Genomic DNA, 23,713 nt, shown 5'->3' on the forward strand with positions numbered 1-23,713 from the left:
ATGAGGTCAAATATTAATTCTCACATCAGTTGAATTTGGAAAAGGGGGCAAGGAGAAACAAGTGGAGAAACAAAGGAAGTGACAAGTAATCTTGAACAAGACCACTTGATAGTATTCTGCAAACCCAATAAGTGTAAGAAATATTGCCACTTCACCATCTTTACAGCCATTATATAGGCTTAACCTACATTCACATCTGGTCATATTCATGCCTTCTTTTTTCATTAAATGGGTTCTGTATTTAAAATTTGGCAATAAATACATAGTAATCATGCAATATGAACATTTATTTCCTTTTCCTCCCTATGAAATGGGGATTTAAAACCCAGAATAAAAGGAATTGCACTAATATTCACAAATTTAAACTCTCTCCACAAGCAAATTAACCGAGTGCAACCTGTTCCTTTGTTATACTGTTAATATATGTTTTCCTTTCGAGTATCGGAACTTTACAACACTTTGGTGGGCATTTGGGCACAGCTTAGGTATGAATAACTCTGCAAATTGGTAAATAAAGAATCCTTTCTTATAGGGCAAAACTTTGTAGTAACTGCAGAATGACAGCCCAGCCCAGCCCAGCCCAGCCCAGCCCAGCCCAGCCCAGCCCAGCCCAGCCCAGCCCCTTTTCAGAGAGTTCTTCCACATGATTAACTTTGTCACCCATGAAATTGCTCCCTAACAAACAAAGGAAGCTGCTGTTTTATCCAGCAGGCAAATTAGCTGCAGCATAAAGCAATCAAATGTTTGTATGATATAACATTATATTTACAGTTTTTACACAATACTATATCATTAAATATGAAGATTTTGTGAACAAAAATTCATAACTATTCTATTAGAAAGCATCATTAATGTGAATACTATCCACTCACTGTCATCTACTTAGAAGAATATGAAAGAATGCAAATCCTGCTGAATTGCAAAATCCACTGAGCATTCAATAGGCTTTTTATGATGGATTGCCATGGCTCAGCAAAAACCTGTGTTTTAAAATTTATGAACAATTCAGCTACATGCCTTGGAATGTGTAGAAAATTATCAGTTTGTAAAAGCAAGCTGTCAAACAACAACAACAACCACCAAAATGTTTTTGAACATCATAATATAAAGGCCCTTGATCGAGAATTTCAGAAATTTCATAAAATGAAGTGTAAAAATCATATTCATGGTTTGGGCTAACAAGTGAAAATTGCCATTTTAAGAATGGAAAATTAGCAGTATATCCGTTTAATTAGGATTGTAATCCTATACATTTAGATATGAGTAAATCCCATTCACTTCAATATAATTTATTTCTTAACGAACAATTATAGGAATGCACTGTCAACATGGGATTTCTTGACAATTATTTAGTTAGTTAATTGCCTTAATTCCAAAGATGTTCAGGCACTGTACATAATGTAAACATAACAAAAGAGAGAATCATCGTCATCATCTTCTTCATCCTCATCCTCATCATCTGTATACTACTAAAACTCTTGTGTCTATAACCTTCAAATGAGTGAAACGGTGCATCATAGGGCAACAATTTTTGAACCAAGGTACCTCTAATGGGCTAACTTACAGAATGCATCCAAATTCTTGGACCCATTACTCCTGTAGGATTGAAATTTGGGAAATTTGTGGCTGCTTCAGTACTACAGCAGTCAGCCCAAGTCACATGATCATCATGGGCATATTCCTGACCCCTTTCCCACCTCCCTCTGTCCCCTACACCCAGTCAGCTGGTGGCAAGGGCTGACGGGCAAGCAGCGATTGGCTGCTTTAGAACTGAGGCAGAAATCTGAAATCTCTTAATGGCAGTTGGTAGTGAGGGAAGGATGAAGGAGTGACTCAGATGCCTGCTGGCAAGGTAGGCCTGGCTGGGGGATGCTGGTGATTGATGGGTGAGCCCTGTTCCTCACTTGAGGGAGGGGGCCCTTGGGGACACACCAGAATGGGGAGCAAGGGTGCACTTTCCCTCACAGTCCTTGGCTTCTTTTGTTCTACCTCCTCCCAGCAAAGTGGCAGGCAGTTCTGCTGGTCAGCTGAGGAGAAGGAGGAGGGGGAGGGGGAGAGGAGGTGGCAGCTTCACTGGGGCTTTTCTGAGGGTAATGAGAGGAGGGAAAATGGTGCAAGCCTATATTATATATGGAAAGGAAGGAAGAAAGGAAGATTTCTGACAGATTCCCACTAGCAAAGTCAGCGGGGAAGCTGGCAGCAAGTGGTAAGTTGCTCACACTCCCACTGCTTTTTTGCCCTTGGTCATTCTGTTTCTCTGTTTAGGTAAAGAAATATTTCTGAAATGATGACCCAATGGGTCACGGGTTGTCTAGTCTATTACTACTACTACTACTACTAATGCTAATGCTAATGCTAATGCTAATAAAAATATTATAGCCAACCATTATGGCAATGATTGAGTAACATATTCAACTTCCAAAGGCCTTCCAAAGTAGCCAGTTTTCTTTCATCTTGAGAAAAGGGGCTGCCCTAGTCTTAGGGAAAGTTGTTTGAAAAGAGAATGCCTACTATTGATCTTCCTGTCATCATACCATGATGGCTATTTGAGCCTACGTTGTAGTGGTAAAGGTGGTGAAATGTCAATATTTCTCTGCCTGGCAGCATTTTTTAGGATAACTCAAGCCCTCCTGGGTGGGGATGGCTTGATGGTTTACCTACATGGTTGCACTGAGGAATTTGCAAGGCATCTAATGGATAAAGTTAATGAGATTTGCACTATGTTTGACTTTGTAGAAGGTTTGGGGAGGTGACTGGGACAAGGTCTGGCTTGGTTATCTGGGAGGCATTTGATGCTATTGGGTCTGATGAAATGGACAGGGTTCTGATGGCTGTTAGCTCAGCCACTTCTAAGTTAGATCCATGTCCCTGTGGTTGGGTAAGGCCTCCCAGGGAGTGATATGTAGTTGGGTCTTGGTGGTTGTTAATTCCTTTCTGGTCCAACCCCCACCTCAACAGGCTATCGCTGGACCCAAAGTACTGGATAATTTCTGTCCAATTTCCAACCTTCCCTTTTTGGGGAAGGTTGTGGAGAAGGTGGTTGCACAGTAGCTTCAAATGATTCTGGAAGTAGTGGATAATCTGGACCTCCTTCAGTCCAGATTCAGGCTCAGGTATGAGACTAAGGCAGCATGGATCACACTATTGGATGATCTCTGATGTGAGGGGAATGGGGGTTGTGCATTTGTCCTTGTTCTTTTTAACCTCTAGTGGCTTTCGATACCATCAATCATGGTATTTTTCTGGACTAGCTTTGGGGGTTGGCAGGTGGGCAGCACTGAATTGTACTGCTTCTCTTCCTTCCTCCAGGGCCAATTCCAGTGGCTGTTGATAGAGAATGAGAGATCCAGCCTGCAGTCCCTTGCTATGTCTGGTGTCGCAGGTCTTGGTGCTGTCTCCTCTCCTGTTTAACATCTACATGAGGCCACTGGGGTGACATATCAGCAGTATTCAGATAATACCCAGTTGTACATCTCCACCCCAGGCTGTCTGAGTGATGCCATGGAGGTCCGGTTTCAATGTCTGAAGGCTACAGGGGTCTGGAGGGGAAACAACAGGCTTTTACTCAACCTTAGTAAGACCAAGTGGCTTTGGGTTTTAGGACCCCCTGGTTCTGAGGACCTTCCATGCCTTGTTCTGGATGGGGTTGCACTGCTCCAGACAGATCCTATGTACAGTTTGGGAGTACTGCTGCACTCATGTTCCCTGCTTGAAGAGCAGGTGGCAGCCAAGGCCAGGGGGGCCTTTGCACAACTTCGTGTTGTGTGCCAGTTGCACACATTCCTGGACCAGGAGGCCCTGCTCCTAATCACTCACACCTTAGTCATCTTCTAATTGGATTACTGCAATGCAGTCTACATGGGGCTGCCCTTGAAGAGTATTTGGAAGCTTCAGTTGATATAAAATGTGATGGAATGGTATGTTATGGCTGCTGGTTACTTGGCACATGTGACATTGCTGCTCTGTGAGCTGCATAGCTGCTAGTATGGTTCTAGATACAATTCAAGGTGCTGCCGGTTACCTTTAAAGTCCTTCATGGTTTGGGACTCTCTCCCCAATGGTGTTTACCCATCCCATTGGATCTGGTAAGAGAGTGCCAGGACCCAGGAGGAAGGCCTTTTCTGCCATGGCATCCACTCTTTGGAATATCATCAGCCCCCCTCCCCCCAGATCAGACTTGTCCCAAACTTGCTGGCTTTTTGCAAAATATTAAAAAACTTGGCTTTGCTGTCAGGTCTGGGGCCCTGATAGTGTGGGTAAGTCTGGTTCTTGGTTATACTGATTGTGAGGTGTTGTGATTGTTCTTGGCTGCTATTTTATGCTGTGTTATGTTATTTATGTTTTTAATTATTGGTTGTGTTTTTACTCTGTTTTTATTTTGTTTTCATTTTTAGCCATCCAGAGTCATGTATATGAGATTAATAAATAAAATGTGGTAGGAAGAGATCTTCACATTACTTGCTTCTCTGGGCTAGGCAGGCAGAATCTATCTGTTAAAGGCATTCTATGTGAGTCCACAATCCATACAAAGCTTTATTGGTAGTGACTAGCAACTCGAATTGCATTTTCTATAGCGGTGGTATAGCACAGAAACATTAGGACTGCACAATAAGCATGTGTGCGTTGTGGACCAGATGGTTGGTCTTTCTGGATGATCTTCAGGAGCAAGCCCTATAATGGAGTAAATTGCAGTAATTCACTTGTGAGTTAGCAAAGGCTTGAATTGTATTAATTCAATTATGTTTAGTGCCTCCTATTCCATGTGAGGCTACAACTGGTACATCAGCTGAAACTGGGCAAAGCTGTCCCTGGCACAGCTTCCACTTGCTTTTCCAGTAAGAGACATGAATCGAGGAGGACCCCCATGTTACAGGCTTGGTTTCTCTGGGGTGCATAACTGCATCAAGATTTAAAGTTGGTATAATCCTGAATCAGTAGACTTCTGAATCAGCAGCCACTTTATCAAAAAGTCTGGAATGCTCCTTTAATGGCATGTTAAGAAACAATACAACAGCTAAAATGGAACAAAAACTGAATTACTGACCAAATACCTCAATACCATTTTCTGACATTGGCTCCTGGATGGACCTAAAAGAGGGGAAAATAAAATTAAATACAAATAATAACAATAAGATTGACTTAATTATTCTGAAGTTTCAAGAAGGATTTCACTATGTTATCTTGAAATTACATTTGTGCAGCCTAAACACCATGACCTTTTGTGATTAAATAAGCTGTACCTACAAAAATGCATATCCTAGTAAATTTGTGAAAGGACTATATCATTTATCATAAAGCTGACTATGCTTTGGATGAGTAAATTACTCTCAATCCAAGCTTAATTTTCTATCCATCTATTATTAATTGCCAAGCATTTGCCAGATAGTTAGGAGGAAGCTAACTCATTTGGATTCTATTTCATCCTTCATAAATAGTTGACTTATATTATACAATGTATGCAGTGAGGAGAGGTCATTGACTATAATACAAAAAAATTCAACTACATAGTTCACCAAAAAAGTATTATCTGATATGAGATATAGCAGCAAAGTGGTCATTGTTTGCTGCTCAAAAACCTAATTTGCATTAAAGCATTTTTTTCTACCACTGTAAATTTGTATCAGCAGTAACTGGGTTGGAATATTTATACAAGGACTTCAAAATTCTACAGTAGCAAAATATCTATCTTCTTCTTCCCTTCACCAGCAATCCAAGTAATTATTTTAATGCTCATGGGCCTTGTAGTGGCTTTTCTCCACTGCGTATGATGAATTTCTTACTGCTAATGTTATCCTAGCACACAGAGCATGGCTAGCTTCCAGCGTTAGACTAGGATAAACCAACCCTATGATTAGACAGAGTGAGCAGTGCATGTTGGGCAGCAGACAGTGATTGTAATATGTTGGACTGCAGGATTATGTACGCTACATTAGTCTGAAGTACACTGTCTATTCAACCTTGATGTTCTTAAGTGTGGTGAAGGATGCTATCCTATTTACTATGTTGAAGCAGAGAGTGAAAATAGTAGTGAAGGGTGGAAAAGAAGGTGCTTTTCTGGGACTTCTGGGGAAGCAATGGCGTACTGAAGATGGCTGCACAAGAGTGGAGCCAACAGCTGCGGCAGAAAGAGAAGCCAGTGAATGGATCGGCTCCTTGGAACCCCTCTCTGGATTAAGGTGAGGTCTAGGATCACCCACAAGTTTGCTTCACACAGGGGGTCCCCATGAAGAGACTGTAGAATAGAAATTTGGGTGGGTTTAAATGCTCTGGGAGCCAGGGGAAAATCATCCTGCCTAAGCCATGGTTCGGCACCTTCAAAAGGACACTGGGTTTGCCCACTTCCTCTCTTAACTACCTTAGGAAATTGCTTGTTATTGACCTTTTGGATGTTAAAAACCTTCTGAAGGGCAATTTTTACTATGCCAGGACAGCTTACTTCTATCCTAATGAAAGAAGTTTCATGTCAGTTTAAGGACTATACAGAAAAAAATTAATTTTTGGAAAACAGCAAAAGAAGGACTAGAATGTTATTTTTGGAAAGTTAAGAGACCAGATGGACTTGAAAGAATATTTTCTTTGGGTTTAAAATTTTATAAAAGTATATATGAAGATTTTGAAATTAATTGTAAGAAATCCTCCCATAGAAAAGTTTTGCTGACTGGAAAATAAACATATGATCAGAGGACACTTTGAAGGTTGACTAGAGGGAACCAGAGAGAACTAAGGATTACAATTAAAGAAAAGACCTATTGATACAATGGAGCAGTAGTATCTGACTATAGAAGAAATAAAATCTGTTTGGGAATAATGTACTCAAAAATTACTTTCAAGATTGTCTGCCACTATAGAAATGGATTTTTGACCAGGACTGAATGACAAGGCTTTAAAGATTTGTTTATAAACGAGGAGAGATTTCTTTTGCTTTATTCCTCAGAGAAAGTGATAAGTTGGAATACAAAATGGATTTATTTGATTACGGTTAAAATATATATGTTATTATTTCTAGTAGCTCTCAATGGACTTTCACTGAATAGGACTGAATGATGAGTTTTTACAATTTGTTTATTGATAAGAGATGAAATATGGGAATAAGTTTTTTTTTTTAATTGAAACACAAGAGAAGGTATTAAGTTACTGAAGTTGTTGATACTTGTCTGGAGAGGGGAGGAGTCATTCTTTTATCTATCTTTTTTCTTATTTTTTCCTTTTTTCTCTTTCTTTGCACTTTTCTTTCTCTTTTCTTCATGTTCCATATTTTTATTAGTTTGTATTAGTCTTTTTTCTTTGTACTTATAAACTTTAATAACATTATTACAAACAAACAGACAAGCAAAAAAAACAAAACAAAACCCAGAGAAGGTGCTTTTCCGTGTAAGTGAAAGATTAAGTTGTAAGGTGGCATTGCAATAGTATGAACCCAAGATGAAACTCTCCAACCAGGAGGTGAGTGGAATAGTTTGGGTTGCTGGATCATTGGGAATGTATGTGTTTAGGCTGGTTGCCTTGTGTTTTCCTAAATGCAACACCTTAGGATATAGAGGTGGGATAGGATGGATGAGTGGAATTATTACTCCCAAGGGTACTGATTGGGGTGGGACCCTCGAAATCAAGGGAGGTTTTGAAGAAGTGATGCAGACTGAAAGAGTGATGTGCAGAGGCCAATAAGGTAGGCATATACTCTCAGCTTTCAGCTCCTTGTTATCATCCTGGGAGGCAGGTTACCAGATAATCAAATGCCTTGTGCTATTTAATGTCAAGTCTGCCTGTTATAAAATCCTGGGTGAGAAGTTAATTCTGGCTTGCACCAACCAAGACCTGCAAGGGCAAATGCAGGGGGGGGGGGGGGAAATTCCTCATCTGGGTTTTAGATTTGGCATCAGGCAGCAGTGCAAAAGAGGGGAGAGGAAGTGGCTTTTGTGTTATTTTGAAAGTCTATGCATGTGACCAGACTGCAATGTATTGCAGATAATACTGGGTGTCAGGCTTTTCTACAGAGGCTGGTGCTAGAAACAAGTGGCAGCTACACTGTTATACCAACCCCCATGCTACACGGCAGCATCCCTCTCCAGACTTCAGAATCTCATTGCAGGGATGGCAACAGAGTTCCCAAAACCTGTAGCACTTGGGGACTTCAACCTACGTTTGCTGGGGGAGGTTACATAAATTGTATCAGGTATTCATGGCTACCATGACAACCACTAGTTCATTCCATATCATCATGGCCCTGATTCATGTGGGTGGCAAAATGTTAGACCTCGTTTTTGTCTCAGAATGGAAGTGACATATTCTGAAACAGGAGAACATTAACATCTGTCCCTTATCATGGCCAGATCATTCTCTGATTGCTAAAGAGCTGACAGATGAACCCATTGGTTCACCCCAACTATGCTCTCTACAATTAGATAAAAAATAGAAGATGATTCTTTTTTGTATGTAATAAAGTTGATCAGAAGAGGATATTTCAACATCTCTTCACTGTGAAGATGTGCTTTTCAAAATGGTTTATATTCATTTTATTTCTGCTAGTTAACTGCATTGTTTTAAAGTTTTCTTTTAAATATTTGTAATGTTAAATAATATAGAAAACTGCTTTAATCTAGATCAAGCTGTTCCTCCTTCTAACTCAATATAATTTACAAGATTTTAGGCACAAGCTTTTTCCAGTCCTTGCTGGAGGGATCACAGATGGCATCTACAGTGGAACCTGCATGTGTGTGTCTTCAGGTCAACTGCCTGCTTTTTGTTTGAGGCAAGGCCTAGAACCCACAGCCTCCTGGTTTCTAGCCCCGTGCCTTTAACCACTATGCTAAACTGAGTCTTATAATAAAAACTACAGTCTGCAAAATATATGCAGTGCTATATCACTTCCCTCAAAGCTAGGACTACAACTTTTCCACCACCTTTCCTGGGAATGTCTACACTACTTGAATAAATCCCAAATCTATTAAGATCCCTCCACTCCCCAACTGAACAATATGCTCAAGCCAGGCTTCCTTCTTTCCAGAGGAAAGCCTGCTGCACCTGCTGCTGTTCAGGATGGATCTATTTGTAATCATGTAGGAGATGAGATTTTAGTGGAAATAGATGATACCTATTTAAAAAAAATAGTGTTACAAGCTTCAATTCTTGCAGAACAGCATTTTTAAAAGTACTTACTATTTGTATTGTCAAAGGCTTACTATTTGTTAATGCAAAACGTAAGACTCACATATCTCTTTGTCCAAACAAAGTCACTACTTAATAAAATAAAGTGGTTTGGCAGTTAATCCCAAATCATTTTGCAAACTGATTTGTGTTGGTTGAAGAGCGATGGGAAAACTTGTCAGAAGATTGTCAGTTCAGTGGTGTAATGGTATAAGCTTGCTGAGAAATAATTTATAACTATGTAAGTCCTCTGGAACAAAATGGCAGGGCCTACAAATCTGGACAACTAGCAAATGGCAGCAGAAAGATACAGAAAGTCTACATCTCTTGCCATCTGGTGATCAGACAAATTTTTGCAGCCTAGATGTGGTAGTCCTACATGGGTATACCAAAATCAGATTAATATTAACTAACTGAAACAGTGATTCAGTCTCTGCATTGAATTGTATAAAAATAATTGTAATAAATAAAAGTAAATGCAATAAGTTATCCTGCCAAAATTGTAGAAAGGAAGGTTTATAACTGCAAGCAAAACGGTAGGAACTTCATGATGAACTGAGCAATTATTTTAGTTTTTGAAATTCACTAAGCATTGTTTTGTCCACATGATGTCTGCACATTCCAGAAAAAGAACAGAGGCTAGATGAGTGGACAAAGTATGAAACATAGAATAATAGTGCAAATGATCTTCACTTACTCTCTTTCTTTTACCGGTACATTTCCAGTATTAGAACATTCCTTTAAGAAAAAGTAGGGGGAAAAAATAGGTTAGTTTTAAGTTGTTTGAAGGATTAATTATTAAAATGTGTTTATAAAGTGCTTTTATAACAGAACACTTCTTTAAAATATATTTATTACTCTGCACAAAGACAAGATATGAACCTGGAATTGGGAGAGAATATCCATATAGCATCTCTCCAAGTTACTGTAAGAAAATATATTTGAAGCACTCTGAATACCTGAAGATGCTGTTAACAAACTGCTATTGAAAAATAACTATATACTTCTATATCTTTCTCTTGATCAACTACTTCTGAGAGGGATACTGTTGTTAACCCTTTACATGAAAATCCTTTACAGAAAAAGCAGTAATGAAAGCTCATGCCATAATAAATTGAAAGCACAGTTGGCTGACAATGGCCATGATGCAAAGTATTGTGATAATATTTTTATTATCAACTTTTTATTTACATTTAACCCTTCAACACTTTTCCTGGACTTTTCACATAGGAGAGTTGCTCTCTGCTTGTAGGGGAAAACTCCTAAAATATTCTGTTATACAGGCACCAAATCTGGAAATACATGCTTTGATATATTTGAAGTTGCACATCATTTGCTGTGATTGAAGTTGCTCTCCCAGTTTTTGTACCACATTTGATATAAACATTGAGGATTGATTCTGAACTTTCTGTAAGTTTGAATTCCTACAACAAAAAACGTACTGCCCCAGACCAGATGAATGCAGAAGGAAAAATTACAGTACAGACATTATGGAACAACCTAAACCGCCCCTTGGAACTGATGTTGAAACAATGGATTGAATCCCATCATCAACAGCATGACCTTGTTCACAGAGAAAGCCAGTATTGAGAGGGCTGGATTCTTCCCATCAGACAAGGAAGAAAGAGAAGTCCCAGTACATTAGCCATTAGATCTACATACAGTTCAACAATATTTGAAAGAAGTACTTCAGAACACATGTGTGAAAGTATAGAACCTCTCATTAAAACAGCTGCATGTTTTCTTCAGGCTTCTGCAGGAACAAAAAGATGCAGAAGTTTTAAGAGTTATATTAATGACATGACTGCTTTAATGATCCAACTCATTAAAACAGCCTCATATTTTTTCAGCTGTGCAGAAGTGGAGGAGGGAGGGAGGGAAGGGAAGAGACTGCCTTAACAAATAGCAGAGGAGCTGTGCTCATTTGAGTTCTGAAATACTTTTTCCAAAACATTCTCAAAGCAGGTACAGCTCTGTCCCAAAAATATTTATAAAGAACACATTTAAGCAAATGTTTGGGCACAGAATGACAAAAGTATATAAATAATGAGTCAATGCTATATCATACTTCCCAAAAGATGAATAATCAATTCTTTTGCCCCTTTCCTCAATTTTTGTTCCTATTTCAATTCACTGTCAGTACTGAGCACTTTTAACACTTACTAGGGTTTATCAGTGTATTTTCTTCCTTGGGGTTTATTTTCTGAATTTTTTTGTACATCCACTAACTTGGGTTTTTTCCTAAGCGTATTCATATTTAGTTCTCAGTGTCACCAATTTATTACCATCCTGTTGGCACTTGTCAAATGAGTTTGTGATTGGACAGGGTGATGAAAAATGCCTCCTGGTGTTTAACAGGTGGATTTTTATATTTACTTAAAAATCAAAAGATATAATACCAATTTTAGAATATAAATATCAGCACTGGTTTCACTCTTTTTTAAAAAAAATATTGATACTATATGTTTTCTTTTCAATTCTTTCAGTACAGTGAATATCTCAGCACAATTGGACCACATCCTTTAGGTACAATATGGCAGGATTAACAAAATGTGATTCTATAGACTTTGCTGTAATGTAACTTCCACATTCTTCACTATTGGCCAGGCTGAGTAAGATACATGAAAGTTAGAGTTTGCTCACATCTCAAAAACAAAGACTACTAGATCTGGACTACAAAAGTCCAGATGACCTGACCACTAGATGGTAACTAAAAGATACAGAAAACTTTGACTCTTTGGAAGTCAACATAGTTGGCATCTTGAGAAGGTATACTCCTGTTTATGTAGTAAAGATAGTCCCACAATAGCATTATTATTTTTTTCACAGTAATTCATCCCAATTCTCTCAGAGATTTCCCAAGCAGAATTTCTTTCAGCTCCTCAAGATTGCTACTAAATCTTCCCCCAGAAAGGGTATCTGTAAGTAATTGCCCTCCATCCTGAGGCATCCAGTAAGAAGAAGAATACCTTTTGGTTATGAACAGCAATAGCTTTACTACTTGCAATCAGACCCAATAACTACGCATATCAATGAACAGCATTACATAGATATACAGTACAAATATCTTTTAACCACAGTAACTACTGATTCAATGGAAATAAATTCCTCACTCTTGAGAAGCTGGCTCAGAGATAGCAATCTTTTTTTCTCACATGCCCAACAGCTGAAAAGTCTACTTAAAAGAGCAGTATAGTTCTAAGACACAGCAGATATTCAAACAATTCAACTCTTTCCCCCTTCATAAACCACAGTTGTCTTGCAAACATCTGATGGATCATTCTCTCACTGTCTTCATTCTAGCTACTTGATCCTTTTCAGACCCCACCTTATTGGCCATTGCAAATTTCATCTGCTCCTCTTTCCCTGGTCCTCAGTCCTTCCCCAGCCAACACATACTGGACATTCTTCACAGGTGAAATATCCAGGTCTTCATCTCCACATTAGCCAAGCAACCAAGGCCCTGTGCCTTTGCCCTTCACTTCTTACAAAGTCTGTCCTTTACTTTAAAGCATTGTGTCTTATCTCTACTTATCTTCTTAAGCTGACTCTTATTCAGGACTCTTGCTCTTGTTTTAAAGCTCTGACTGCCTTTTCAAGGCCATCCGGGGGGGCGGGGTATTGGTCAGATGGCAGCCACATGTTCAAACCCCCATCTTTTTTATGTGCAATGCATGTTAAAAAAGGAGCAGGATTCTGATCATGTGGTCACAGCTGACTTTTAACTTTTGACCCCCAGGTGTCCCTGTGACCTTAATCTTGTTAGGTTGTCTCTTACTCTAAGCTAACCATTTCCTTTTTTTCTCCCTTTCCTACCCATTGTTTCCAAACTCTCCTTTCTCCCCTTCTACATGTCAGGGTCTCATGGAATACATTACATTCACAACTTTTATACCCTTCCCAAACTCTATGTTTGTTTTTTCCATCTAAGAACAATTTCCTCTCTTTAGGGAAGCCCCACTGTTTTGATTTCCTGACAGGTTCTACATTATCTGCTAAGAAGCTACTTATCTTTTACTGGTGATCTCTATTTCCTCCTATTTACTTAAATATCCAAGGATGCTTGTTTCTCTGCCTCTGACTTTCTATTTATATATCTGTGTAACTAGATTCCTTTACAGTAGAGCTTTACACTAGCCATTTCTCCAACTCTACTGAAGCTCTCTGAGTTAGAGATATAATAATACATTATAAGATGTGTGTTACATATATAGCTTTGTATATGACATTTCTTTTCATCAGGGTTGATGACCAAAATTCTTTGTAGCTGTTAAAGAAAAATTCCTCATATATATATATATTTTAAATACAGATAGGTTGTCTTCTAAGCATCAAGTGGTAATATTCAGTTGGTGACTGACCAAATGCAAAATGAGAATACAAATAGATTTAATAAGCTTAGAGCTTCATATGAATGTAGGCCTAATAACTCTCCCACTAGAATAACAGATTAGAGATTTCACATTGTGCTTTAGCCTAAGCAGCATTTTTCCATAGGGGCTTTGCTGAAACATCTTCACCAGCCTTGTTTTCCATTTCTAGAAGCTATTTTATAAATAACCATATTGATTCTGCAGCTAACAGAGTGACACAGCAGAGACATTATTTTTAGTAAGCTACAATATGAAACATTCCTTAAACAAAATTGCAGAGATCAAAGTGGATATTTGTTTCTCATTAAAACTAGCTGAAGTTGAGCAGTTAAACTGATTTAGCATTCTCAACCAAGGAATAATTAATTATTTTTTTAAAGGATGAGTATTTTTTTAAAGAAAAAATAAACCTTCTCAGGTATGAAATTCATGATTTCACCAAATTAGGGCTGAAATGATAGATCGTTTATTTTATTACTGTGAATATGTTTCTGATAAAATCTGCTTGCTTTGAGCTATGGGATCACTGTAAACCAGTAATATCATTTCTGCAGATTAGAATTTTTTGATGGCCCATCCAAAATGAGTGTACAACAGAGCTAGGCTGGTCCTTAGTGGGGACTCTGGCCACTGCATTCCCCTGCTTCTTGCCCATCCCATTCATGTAAGGAAGGAAAACCCAGCATTGCTGGCTGGGTTCTGTGAGAACCAGACTATCAATGACTGCCTTCTTTTAGGAAGAGTTCCCTCCTCACTAGTACTGGTGCTTTTCCTTTGCTTTCCCAGATATTTGCACACATGGATGCCTTCACACACAAACACACACACACACACATACACTTTATCTTCTTTGAGACTAACACAGGGCCTTTTTTTTTTTCTTTTTCTTTCTTACCCTTATTGTAGCATAATTGCTACAACAATCAAAGCAACAGCTGAAGAACCTGTTCTTTGCTTCCCAACTTCCTCTCTAGGTCCATGAAAATTTTGGTTCAGCTTTGTAGAAACAAAGTGGCAATAGTCCTGTGTTGCAGCTTAAAGCATCTCTGTGTGTGTGTATAAAATTCCCTTCTCATCCCTATGGGTGGTATGTGTCTTCCTCAATCTCAGGTCCTCTACCAGAGGCCCGGGATTTTCAGAGTTCTGTGCTGTATCTTAGCTGTTCCTAGCACTGCACTCTTCTGCACAGAGAGCTCTGATGTTGTTCCTGGGATCTGTTGGAGCCCCTCTCCCAGCTTAGGAGTCACAGCTCTGAGTGATCCTACCACCACTGGGACCACTTTGGCCTTTACTTTCCACATTCTCTCTAGTTCCTCCTTCAGGCCCTGCTACTTCTCCAGCTTCTCATGCTCCTTCTTCCTGATGTTGCTGTTACTTGGCACTGCTACATCTAGCGCCACTGCTGTCTTCTGGTCCTTGTCTACTACCACGATGTCTGGTTGACTGGCCAGGACCTACCTGTCTGGATCTGGAAGTCGCACAGGATCTTAGCCCTGTTATTCTTCACAACCTTCTGTAGAATCTGTGGACCAAGTCCACCTGGACTTGGACAGGTCTAGTCCATACACTGTGCATATGTTTCTGTACATAATGCCAGCTAATTGGTTGTGCCATTCAGTGTATGCTGTTCCTACCTGCATCTTATACCCTGCCACTATGTGTTGGACTGTCTCTAAGGCTTTGTACTGCACCTTGGGTCCTGTCTAGTGTGGTAGACCCCTGCTTCTATGGATCTGGTGCTTAGTTCTTGTGCTGCTATGATCAGTGCCTCAGTGCTGTCTTTCAGTCCAGCCCTTTCCAGCCACTGGTACGATTTCCTAATGTCAGCCACCTCAGCTTTCAATGGTACATCGCATGCAGGGGCTTGTCTTGCCATTGCGCTTCCTCCACTTGAACTTCCTCCCATGTTTGCTGCCGCCTCAGGCATTCTCTCAGCAGCTCATCTTTGGGTGCCATCTTACTGATGTACTCCTAAATGCTCCGGGTTTCATCCAGGACAGTGGCTTTGACACTCACGAGACCTTGCTCGCCCCCTTTCCAGCTAGTGTCCAGTCTCTGGGTGTTGGACTTGTAGTGGAAACCTCTGTACATTGTGAGGAGCTTCTGGGTTTTCACATCTGCAGCCTCCATGTCCTCCTTTGGCCAGCTTGCTATACCGGTAGGGTATCTGATGACTGGCAGGGCATATGTGTTGATGGCGTGGATCTTGTTCCTCCCATTGAGCTGGCTCTTCAGGACCAAAGGTGGTGGTACTTGGATGTTGCTGTCTTCCTTGTCTCCTCATTGTGGTTCCCATGTGACTGTCGGATACCCAGGTACTTGTAGCTGGTCTCTATGTCTGCTATGTGGCCCACTGGTAGTTCCACTCCATCTTCATCTCCATCCAATCTTAACCATCTTCTCGCTCTTTACTACCATCTGGCCACACTTCTCCAGCCCCAATGACATCCCAATGTCCTCACTGTAGATCTGTGTCAGGTGGATCAGTAAGTTGATGTCTCATTCCCTCTTAGCATACAGCTTGATGTCATCCATGCAGAGGAGGTGGCCGATGGTAGTTCCACTCTTGAACTTGTACCCATATCTAGTCCTTGTGATTATCTGGCTGAGGGGGTTCAAGCCTATCCATACTGAGGGATACCTCATCCCATGGTGGAGGATGATCTCACCCAGTGGTTTCATGTAGATGTTGAAAAGGAGCGGAGAGAGAACCAAACCCTGTGGCACCCCACAGAGGAGAGGCCGAGGATGGGACCTCTCTGTTTATGACATTCCTAAATATAATTTACTTTTGATGTAGCTAGATATCATCTACTAATTGAATTTAAAAATTGACATCTAGATCCTAAATACATTTATTTAGTAGTAACTTGATTTTATTTTAATCCAACTTAATTCCATGTAAGTATATTTATCCTTAGAATTAATCTTGAAAATTATGACAGCAAGGTTGCTGCAGAAATCCCAGCCTTGGCTGTAAAGGATAAAAGCATGATAAAGTATTCCCAATGCATGGTATGGAAATTAAGTTGAGGCACTAAAGAGTCTGAACAGGAGATGTTTGGACTATGTGTCTAATTTTCTCAGCCATGCTTACTTTAGCAGAATCAGAACAGAATACTGGAATATAGGTGTTGTCACTAGAAGAAGATATTTATGTTAGATAAAGGAGATTTTGGATGGTACAAGTAAGAAAGAATTAAATTAGGCATCAAATAAACATAAGTAAATTCCTACAGTGTGGCAGATTTATTTACTTAAAGTATTTTTATTCCACTTTTTAGCCAAACAAGTTCAAAGAACAGCTTTCAAGTATCCTTACCATGACATTTCTGCCTTCAGGCTTACTCTCTAAAAGATACACAAGAAAAAAGCTATCTTGATATTATCACTGATGACCCAAGCATGAGCTTACAGAAACTCAGAGAAGCAGTAGCTGCCAAAATATCCTGACCAAATGTTGTCCATAGGGTCAAGAAGAATCAGAAATAAGTCTGCTCACAGCCACTCATGCCTTGATTATAACTTGATTGGGCAACTGCAATTTGCTCTACATGGGTGCTACCCTTGAAAACTATTCAGAAGCTTCAGCTGGTCAAGAATTTGTTTATTTATTTAGGTGACTTTGAGTCATTATTGGCTCCTGGTGACTGCCTGGATTAGTCCCTGCAGTTTTCTTGGCAAGATTTTAGAAGTGGTTTGCCATTGCCTGCTTCCTAGGGCTGAGAGTGAGTGGCTGGCCCAAGGTCACCCAGCTGGCTTTGTGCCTAAGGTGGTACTAGAACTCACCGTCTCCTGGTTTCTAGCCTGATGCCTTAACCACTACACCAAACTGGCTCACTGGTCAAGAATACAACAGCTTAAGGACACCTCTTGCTTATCTGATTAACACCATTATTGCTGCATTGGTTGCCAGTTAGCTTCTGGGTTTTATTGAAGGAGCTGGTAAAATCCTTTAAAGGTAAAGTCACCTTTAAAACCCTACATGGCTTTAGAACACTTTATGTATGGGACCACTTCTATCATCAGTTTCTGCCCATCCAATATAATTCAATATAACTCAAAAGGGCACCTTTTGAGTTCCTTCTTCAAAGCAATGTCACCATCAGGGACATGGGGGCATGCCTTTTCTGTTACTCCTCCTCTCTTCTGGAACAGTGTTTCCACTTGAGGTCAGATCAGCACCAACCCTGATGGCATTTCAGAAAACTGCTAAGACCTGGCTATTTTGGGAAAGCCTTTGTAGACTGGTATTATGTTGGATTCTCCTTCCTGCTGCAGGAGATTATCATTATTCATCAGTGTGATGATGAACAGGAAGATGCTGTTGTTGCTGCTGGTATAAATTTTGAACTACTGTGTTTATTGTTTGTGTGTTTCTTTTTTACTATGTGTAAACTACAGGGGCCAGGGAGGAATGAATGGCATATATATTGCAGCAAATAAATAAACCATAAACAACTGAACAACAACAAGCAATGAATTATCATACACAGAAGAGAGCTCTGGGCACAGAGATGATGATGATGCATATTTGTATTGCACTGCACATCTGACCTAACCTGTACTAAAACCAGCAGGGATACATACAGTATCTCATTTTCCTCACAATTGTTGTACATGGATAAATGCACATGACTAGGGAGATTAACTAGTCCTGTATAAATGAGAACTCAGATTTTGGCCAGGATCTCAATTCTGATCTGAGTTAGGGCTACGGTTAGCAGTTCAAACTATTAAAGAAAACAAACTGATACAGCAAACCAGAAACGTGTTGGGTTCTTGGTATTCATTGAGCTTGGTTGTTTTCTTGTAGACATTTCATTACCAGAATAGGTAACATAATCATTGCATGGGAGCGTGGAGTTTTCTGGCTATTTGTTATTATATTATATAATAATATAATATTATTATAAGCTTGCCCTGCCAAACCCTGGTTGGGGTTTGGTTTCCTCTTTGATGGTTCCTTGATTACAGTATTATTTCTTCCTTAATTGTTTATTTGGTACTATTCCCTGCTTATCTGGGTGTTGGCTGCTAGGAGGAGGTGCTCTGTGTTATTTGCTTCCTATCCTGACTTTTGGTTATACCCTTTTTAAAATGATATGTAGATAGGGTTTATTTGTATATGTTTGATGATGGCTGATTTATCTGAATGTCAAGCCCCCAGGAATTCTCTACATTTTTAAAAATTTGGCTTGGTCTACAATATCAACAGTTTCCCAATTGCAATTGTGGTTCAATTGGTCTATGTGTTGAGAAATAATGGTTTTCATCATGTCTCCTACTGCCAGTTGATGTTCATGGATGCGTTCTGCTAGTTGTCTGCCTGTCTTTCCTACGTAGTGGCTATTGTAGTCATTATATTGTATGTTGTGGATTACTTCTGTTTTTTTCTTCTTTGGTTACTGGTAACCAAATGTTTGAAATAGAACAGCCAAGCTCAGCAAAACCAAAATCCCAACACTTCAACTCTGAACTATATATATTTTCTACTATTGCAACCAGAAACAGTTATAGTGCTGATATAGCCAAACCTTAATGCCTAGAGTTTCTCTCCCAGTCCCAATACATCTTAACATGTCTTTATTTTCTTCTGTCTGATTTTCCTCTTCCTCTTCCTCTTTCATAGACATGTAGTGGTAAATAAAGGCTTGCACAAATTTTAGGATATTCAAACTGGTCTACTTAAAAAAAATCATATCAATGTTCTGTCTCCCTCTTTTTTTCTTTCTTTTTTTTTAACGGCAACATAACCATTTTGCATTTTATAAGTCACTGATGAAAGAGTGAAATCTTTTTGTTAATCCACATTGACCAAAGTACTTACTGGTTTATTAGCTCTGCTAGTCATGCAAATGGCTTGTTGTAGTTCTTGATTTTCTTTAACTGGTTCATACAAGCTGTCCATAGAGCCCTCCTGAAAAGTAAATAAATCATGTGTGTCATACTAAGGCAATTCATTTACATCCATTTTTGTTTCTAATTTATTCATTGATTGATAATATCATCCAATTTCTAGTTCACAAGAACAGAACATCAAATAATTATAATATTATAAATTACTTGTAAGATTTCCAAGGCAAGAACTATGGTGCCAGATGTTTAAAGATATTGAAATGCTATTTATTTATTTATAACATTAATATGGATGTCTAACATAAACAGCTTGGTGTACAAGATCCAGTCTGGATCAAAAAGGAATTGAGCAATGGAATGGGAAATTAAAAATGGCAGAGCAGCTTTTTAACTGATTCCAGGGAGAAGCCAACATGCACTGGCAACATCCTGTTTGGAAAGGAAATAAATTTCAGGAAAAAATACAAGGGATGGGACCAGTATTGGAAGTGAGTTAATGAATGGTCATGTTTGTCAGGAGATGACAAGGAATAAAAAAGGCTGTGAAAAAGGCTCATGCCAAGAACATTTGAAAAAAAGATATAGTGTATGGCTGTTTCTATGATCATACTAGAAGACTCTAAGCCAAGATGGAGGGATTATAGTACTTAGTTGTGAACAAGAACATAAATGTAATGTTTTTAAGGAAATGTGGTAGAATGGGGAAAAACATCAGTGAGATACAATCATGGGAAGGGAGAATTGGGAAGGTGCTGTTTTTTTATACCAAGGAACTTATAAAATCTAATATACTAGAAAACACTGCCATACCAGGTTCTTCCACAGAAACACTATGGGTGGCAATATCTGGTCAGAAATGTAGATCTAGAGATATGTTATTGGCCATCTGAATGTAATACTGGGAGCAGCATCAAGAGGTCAAGATAAATCGGGGAGGCATGCAAAGAAGAACCCTTTGTAATAATGGGGACATTAATTGCCCTAACATCACTCAGGTATATTCATGTTCAGGCCATAACAAAAAAGATTGGTTGTTTATTTATTTATTTATATCTGGAATGGCTGGTCTTAGAACCAAGCAGAGAAGATGCATAAGACATAACCTTAAGCAGTGACTATGATCTGGTGCAAAACATAACTATTGTGGAGCCAACAGGGAACAATTATCATAATGCTATTATATTTAGTTATACAACTGGGAAGTTGCCAGTAGGAGTCAACACAGACATGGACTAAAACTTGCAAAAACTTAGCAGACACGTGAAAGAGATACTGGCAAGTAAAGTCAAGAATGAATTAAGGTCCATTTAATTCAATACCACTTCTATGAATTTTATGAATTCCTTCTTGTAAGAATTGATACAATTTGCTGTATCATTTTCAAGCTGCTTTGCAGCTCTCTTACAGGAGAAAAAAAATACAGTTTAAATGTATTGATTTAATTAATATGAGCTTCCATATAAATGCATATAGCATTGTGTTGCAGTAAATTTTAATGAGCTCATACTTATTGGTTATACGGTTATGAGTAAGCATCACTAATTGTGACAGTGCTCCTGAATAAGTGGATTAATAACTGAATAGGAATTATTTGCATAAAGATATGCACTTTGGACACAGAAATGTTGTGGTACTTCAGTACCTAATTAAAGAGAAATAATTCAGACACAATGAAATATGAGCAGATATTAAAATAATAACTAATAACTGATTCAGAAGATAAATTGGTCCAGTTCCATAGTTCCATCTAGAGTAAATCAGATAAAGTTTAAGATTTAAGTTAGTGGCTATATTCTATTAACTTCAGTGAATCTAATCATAAGTCTGGATGTAACACATAATTTCTAGCATGTAATGGCTTAGCTATGTGCATATGTGCATATAAAAAGATTTATGTAGATAATAACAATGTGTATGTGTGTGTGTGTACATACATGTATAGAATTTATCTAAAATTAAGTCTTACTTGTTTCAATAGGAAAATTAAATATGTGCTTAATATTTAGCTGGAATCGCAACTTTCAGAACTGCTGGTGTTCTCTCTTCTAAGGCAAAAGTCTTGTTTTTGCACCCAAATATCATTTAGAACTAGGATTCACATGTCCAAAAAACATTTAAATGGTCACTATTATGAAATTTGACTGCTGAAATATATGTAACACTGAGAAGTTTTTATGCTGATTTTACTACACCAAAGCAATCCAGTCATATTCATGATCCCTCTCACTATTTTATGTCAAAGAAACATATTTTACTTATTTATTTATATTTCAAATTTAGACACCGCTCACCTCACAAGGAATTATCAACTGATTGAATTATCAGTTATCTTAGAAGAAAAACATTTTATTTTCTTGCCTTGTAAGAAAAGGCTCCCACATCACGTTGCTTTATTCTTGGTATATGTAAAGATCTTTGGAATAGTTTGGTACTTATGCTAGCTTGACCCAAATCATGATTTGGAAAAGTGAAAACCATTCTGAGAAAGTCTGAGCCTTCATTTTATACATTAGGGAGACAAGACAGCTGTTTGATTTTCAGCCATCTGTTTCTTAAAACTCCTAACATAATCAAAGGATCAGTAAGCAAAGCTAACAGCTTAAAATCAAGCTTTAGCTGTTCATTGTTTTATACAATTTTCATATGACACCATTTTAACAACAAAATTATGGGTCACTGTTGGAAGATGATGTTTTACAGTATATGGCAGCTTCAAAAATGACAAATGCATTCCAAATTAAGACTGATATATAATTGCCAATGAATCAGCACTTGGTCCTAGAAATATGCAGCAAGTATTCCTGATGATGAAATGTCAGTCTTGGATTACCAGAGCAAGTGGAATTAATCTGCAAGTTTTAAGGGGGATACTCTACATATAGATAATGACAGAGGACATAATATAACCCAAGTTGGGACAACAATGCCTTATTAAACATACAGGACTTAAAATTTGGTAGTTACATTTATGTGAGACTATATTAAGCTAAACTCTAAACTAGAAGGGTTTTGATTACATATCTTCTGGCTGATGTAAAATATATAGCTATTTGCAGATGACCATCCCAGATATTTCAATAATATTTGATTTGTCTGTACTAATATAGTATTCTGTACTGCTATACTAAAACATTTCTTTTGTAATGCTGTCTTATGGGAAATAATCCCACATTTGTTTTTTAGAAACTGAACATCATCTTGAGGATTTGGACCATTAAAAGCCACTATTGAGTATGTGTCTTCACACTAGATATATTTTTTAATTTAACTCTTTGTGTTTTTATTGATTTGTTTCATGCATTCATCATTATAATTTATTATGTTTATGTATTATTTTATGATGTAAAGAGTTTGAGGTCTTAATATTTTACTATAAATCAATAAATGAAAACAAAATATTTTCATGTAGTGAACTAGATCAAAATGTCACGACTGTTCTGTATTTACCTACAATAAATAAATAAATGCAGAATACAGGATAGAAATATGATTGGTCATAAAGAAACAAGAAAAGCTTTTTAAAATAGATTTTGCTACCAAAATATATATTCGGTCTTCAAAGCATGAAAAGACCACATATAGAATGAAATACTTTCTATAAAAATAATGTCATTTTACAGAAGTGCTCACAATACAAATATCCAATCAGCATTTTAGAACTTTATGACACTGAGATTGTGAACTGTAGAAATGTTTTCTATGAAGCATGATAAAACTGTATATCAAAAATTTCCCAAAACATTTTACAAGAAATTAAATTACAACTATTGACTTAATTCATGCTACAGAATAAATTGGTTTATGTTTATGAACAAAAAAATAGCCCCACCATAATTATTGAATGAATATTATTTTTAAAATTATCTCACAAAATATCTGCAAACCAGACCTTTAATTTGTTTTTAAGCAAAACTTTTTCTTTGCTGCTTTGAAAACTTATTTCTGCCTTTCTAGAAAGATTGTTTAGTTTCATATTACACATTCTCTTTATAACACTTTTAATCTCTCTCATTTGACTCAATCTTACATTTATAAACTCAATAATGCAATCAGGAGAAAAAGAAAGACTTACCAGTGAAAAGCAGAACAAATTCATTTTGGAACAATGGCAAAGGTATACAGCATTTACAAACGTTATTCTGTTTCAAAGAATCCTAGCCACACAATGCTGCTGCTTCTTGTCCTTCCCAGCTGTTTAAACATTTCTCTCTAGGGATTAGAGCAGGATAAAATCCTTGCAATAATCCACTGGATTTCCAGACCATTATCAAATAAGACACAAGCTTGCATGGCTCAGCCCAAACAGTTCCCTAAATTAATGGACAGTGTTTATCAAC

General features: G+C 38.1%; 1 protein-coding gene across 1 annotated transcript in view; it reads right to left on the reverse strand.

The window, feature by feature from the left end:
• Positions 1–23,472, reverse strand: part of SAMSN1 (SAM domain, SH3 domain and nuclear localization signals 1) — an 86,440-nt gene extending 62,968 nt beyond the window's left edge. Inside the window, exons 1-4 of the mRNA XM_088144447.1 lie at positions 23,449–23,472; positions 19,348–19,437; positions 9,842–9,882; positions 5,045–5,088 (exon numbers count right to left, since the gene is read on the reverse strand). Of these exons, the coding sequence (XP_088000573.1) occupies positions 5,045–5,088; positions 9,842–9,882; positions 19,348–19,437; positions 23,449–23,472 (199 nt within the window). The remainder of the gene's footprint in view (positions 1–5,044; positions 5,089–9,841; positions 9,883–19,347; positions 19,438–23,448) is intronic.
• Between the last annotated feature and the right edge of the window lie 241 nt (positions 23,473–23,713).

Source organism: Python bivittatus, unplaced genomic scaffold (assembly GCF_059951505.1).
Source record: "Python bivittatus isolate LINGU-HERP-01145 unplaced genomic scaffold, Pbiv_v1 ctg000350_np1212, whole genome shotgun sequence".
NCBI classification, from domain to species: Eukaryota; Metazoa; Chordata; class Lepidosauria; order Squamata; family Pythonidae; genus Python; species Python bivittatus.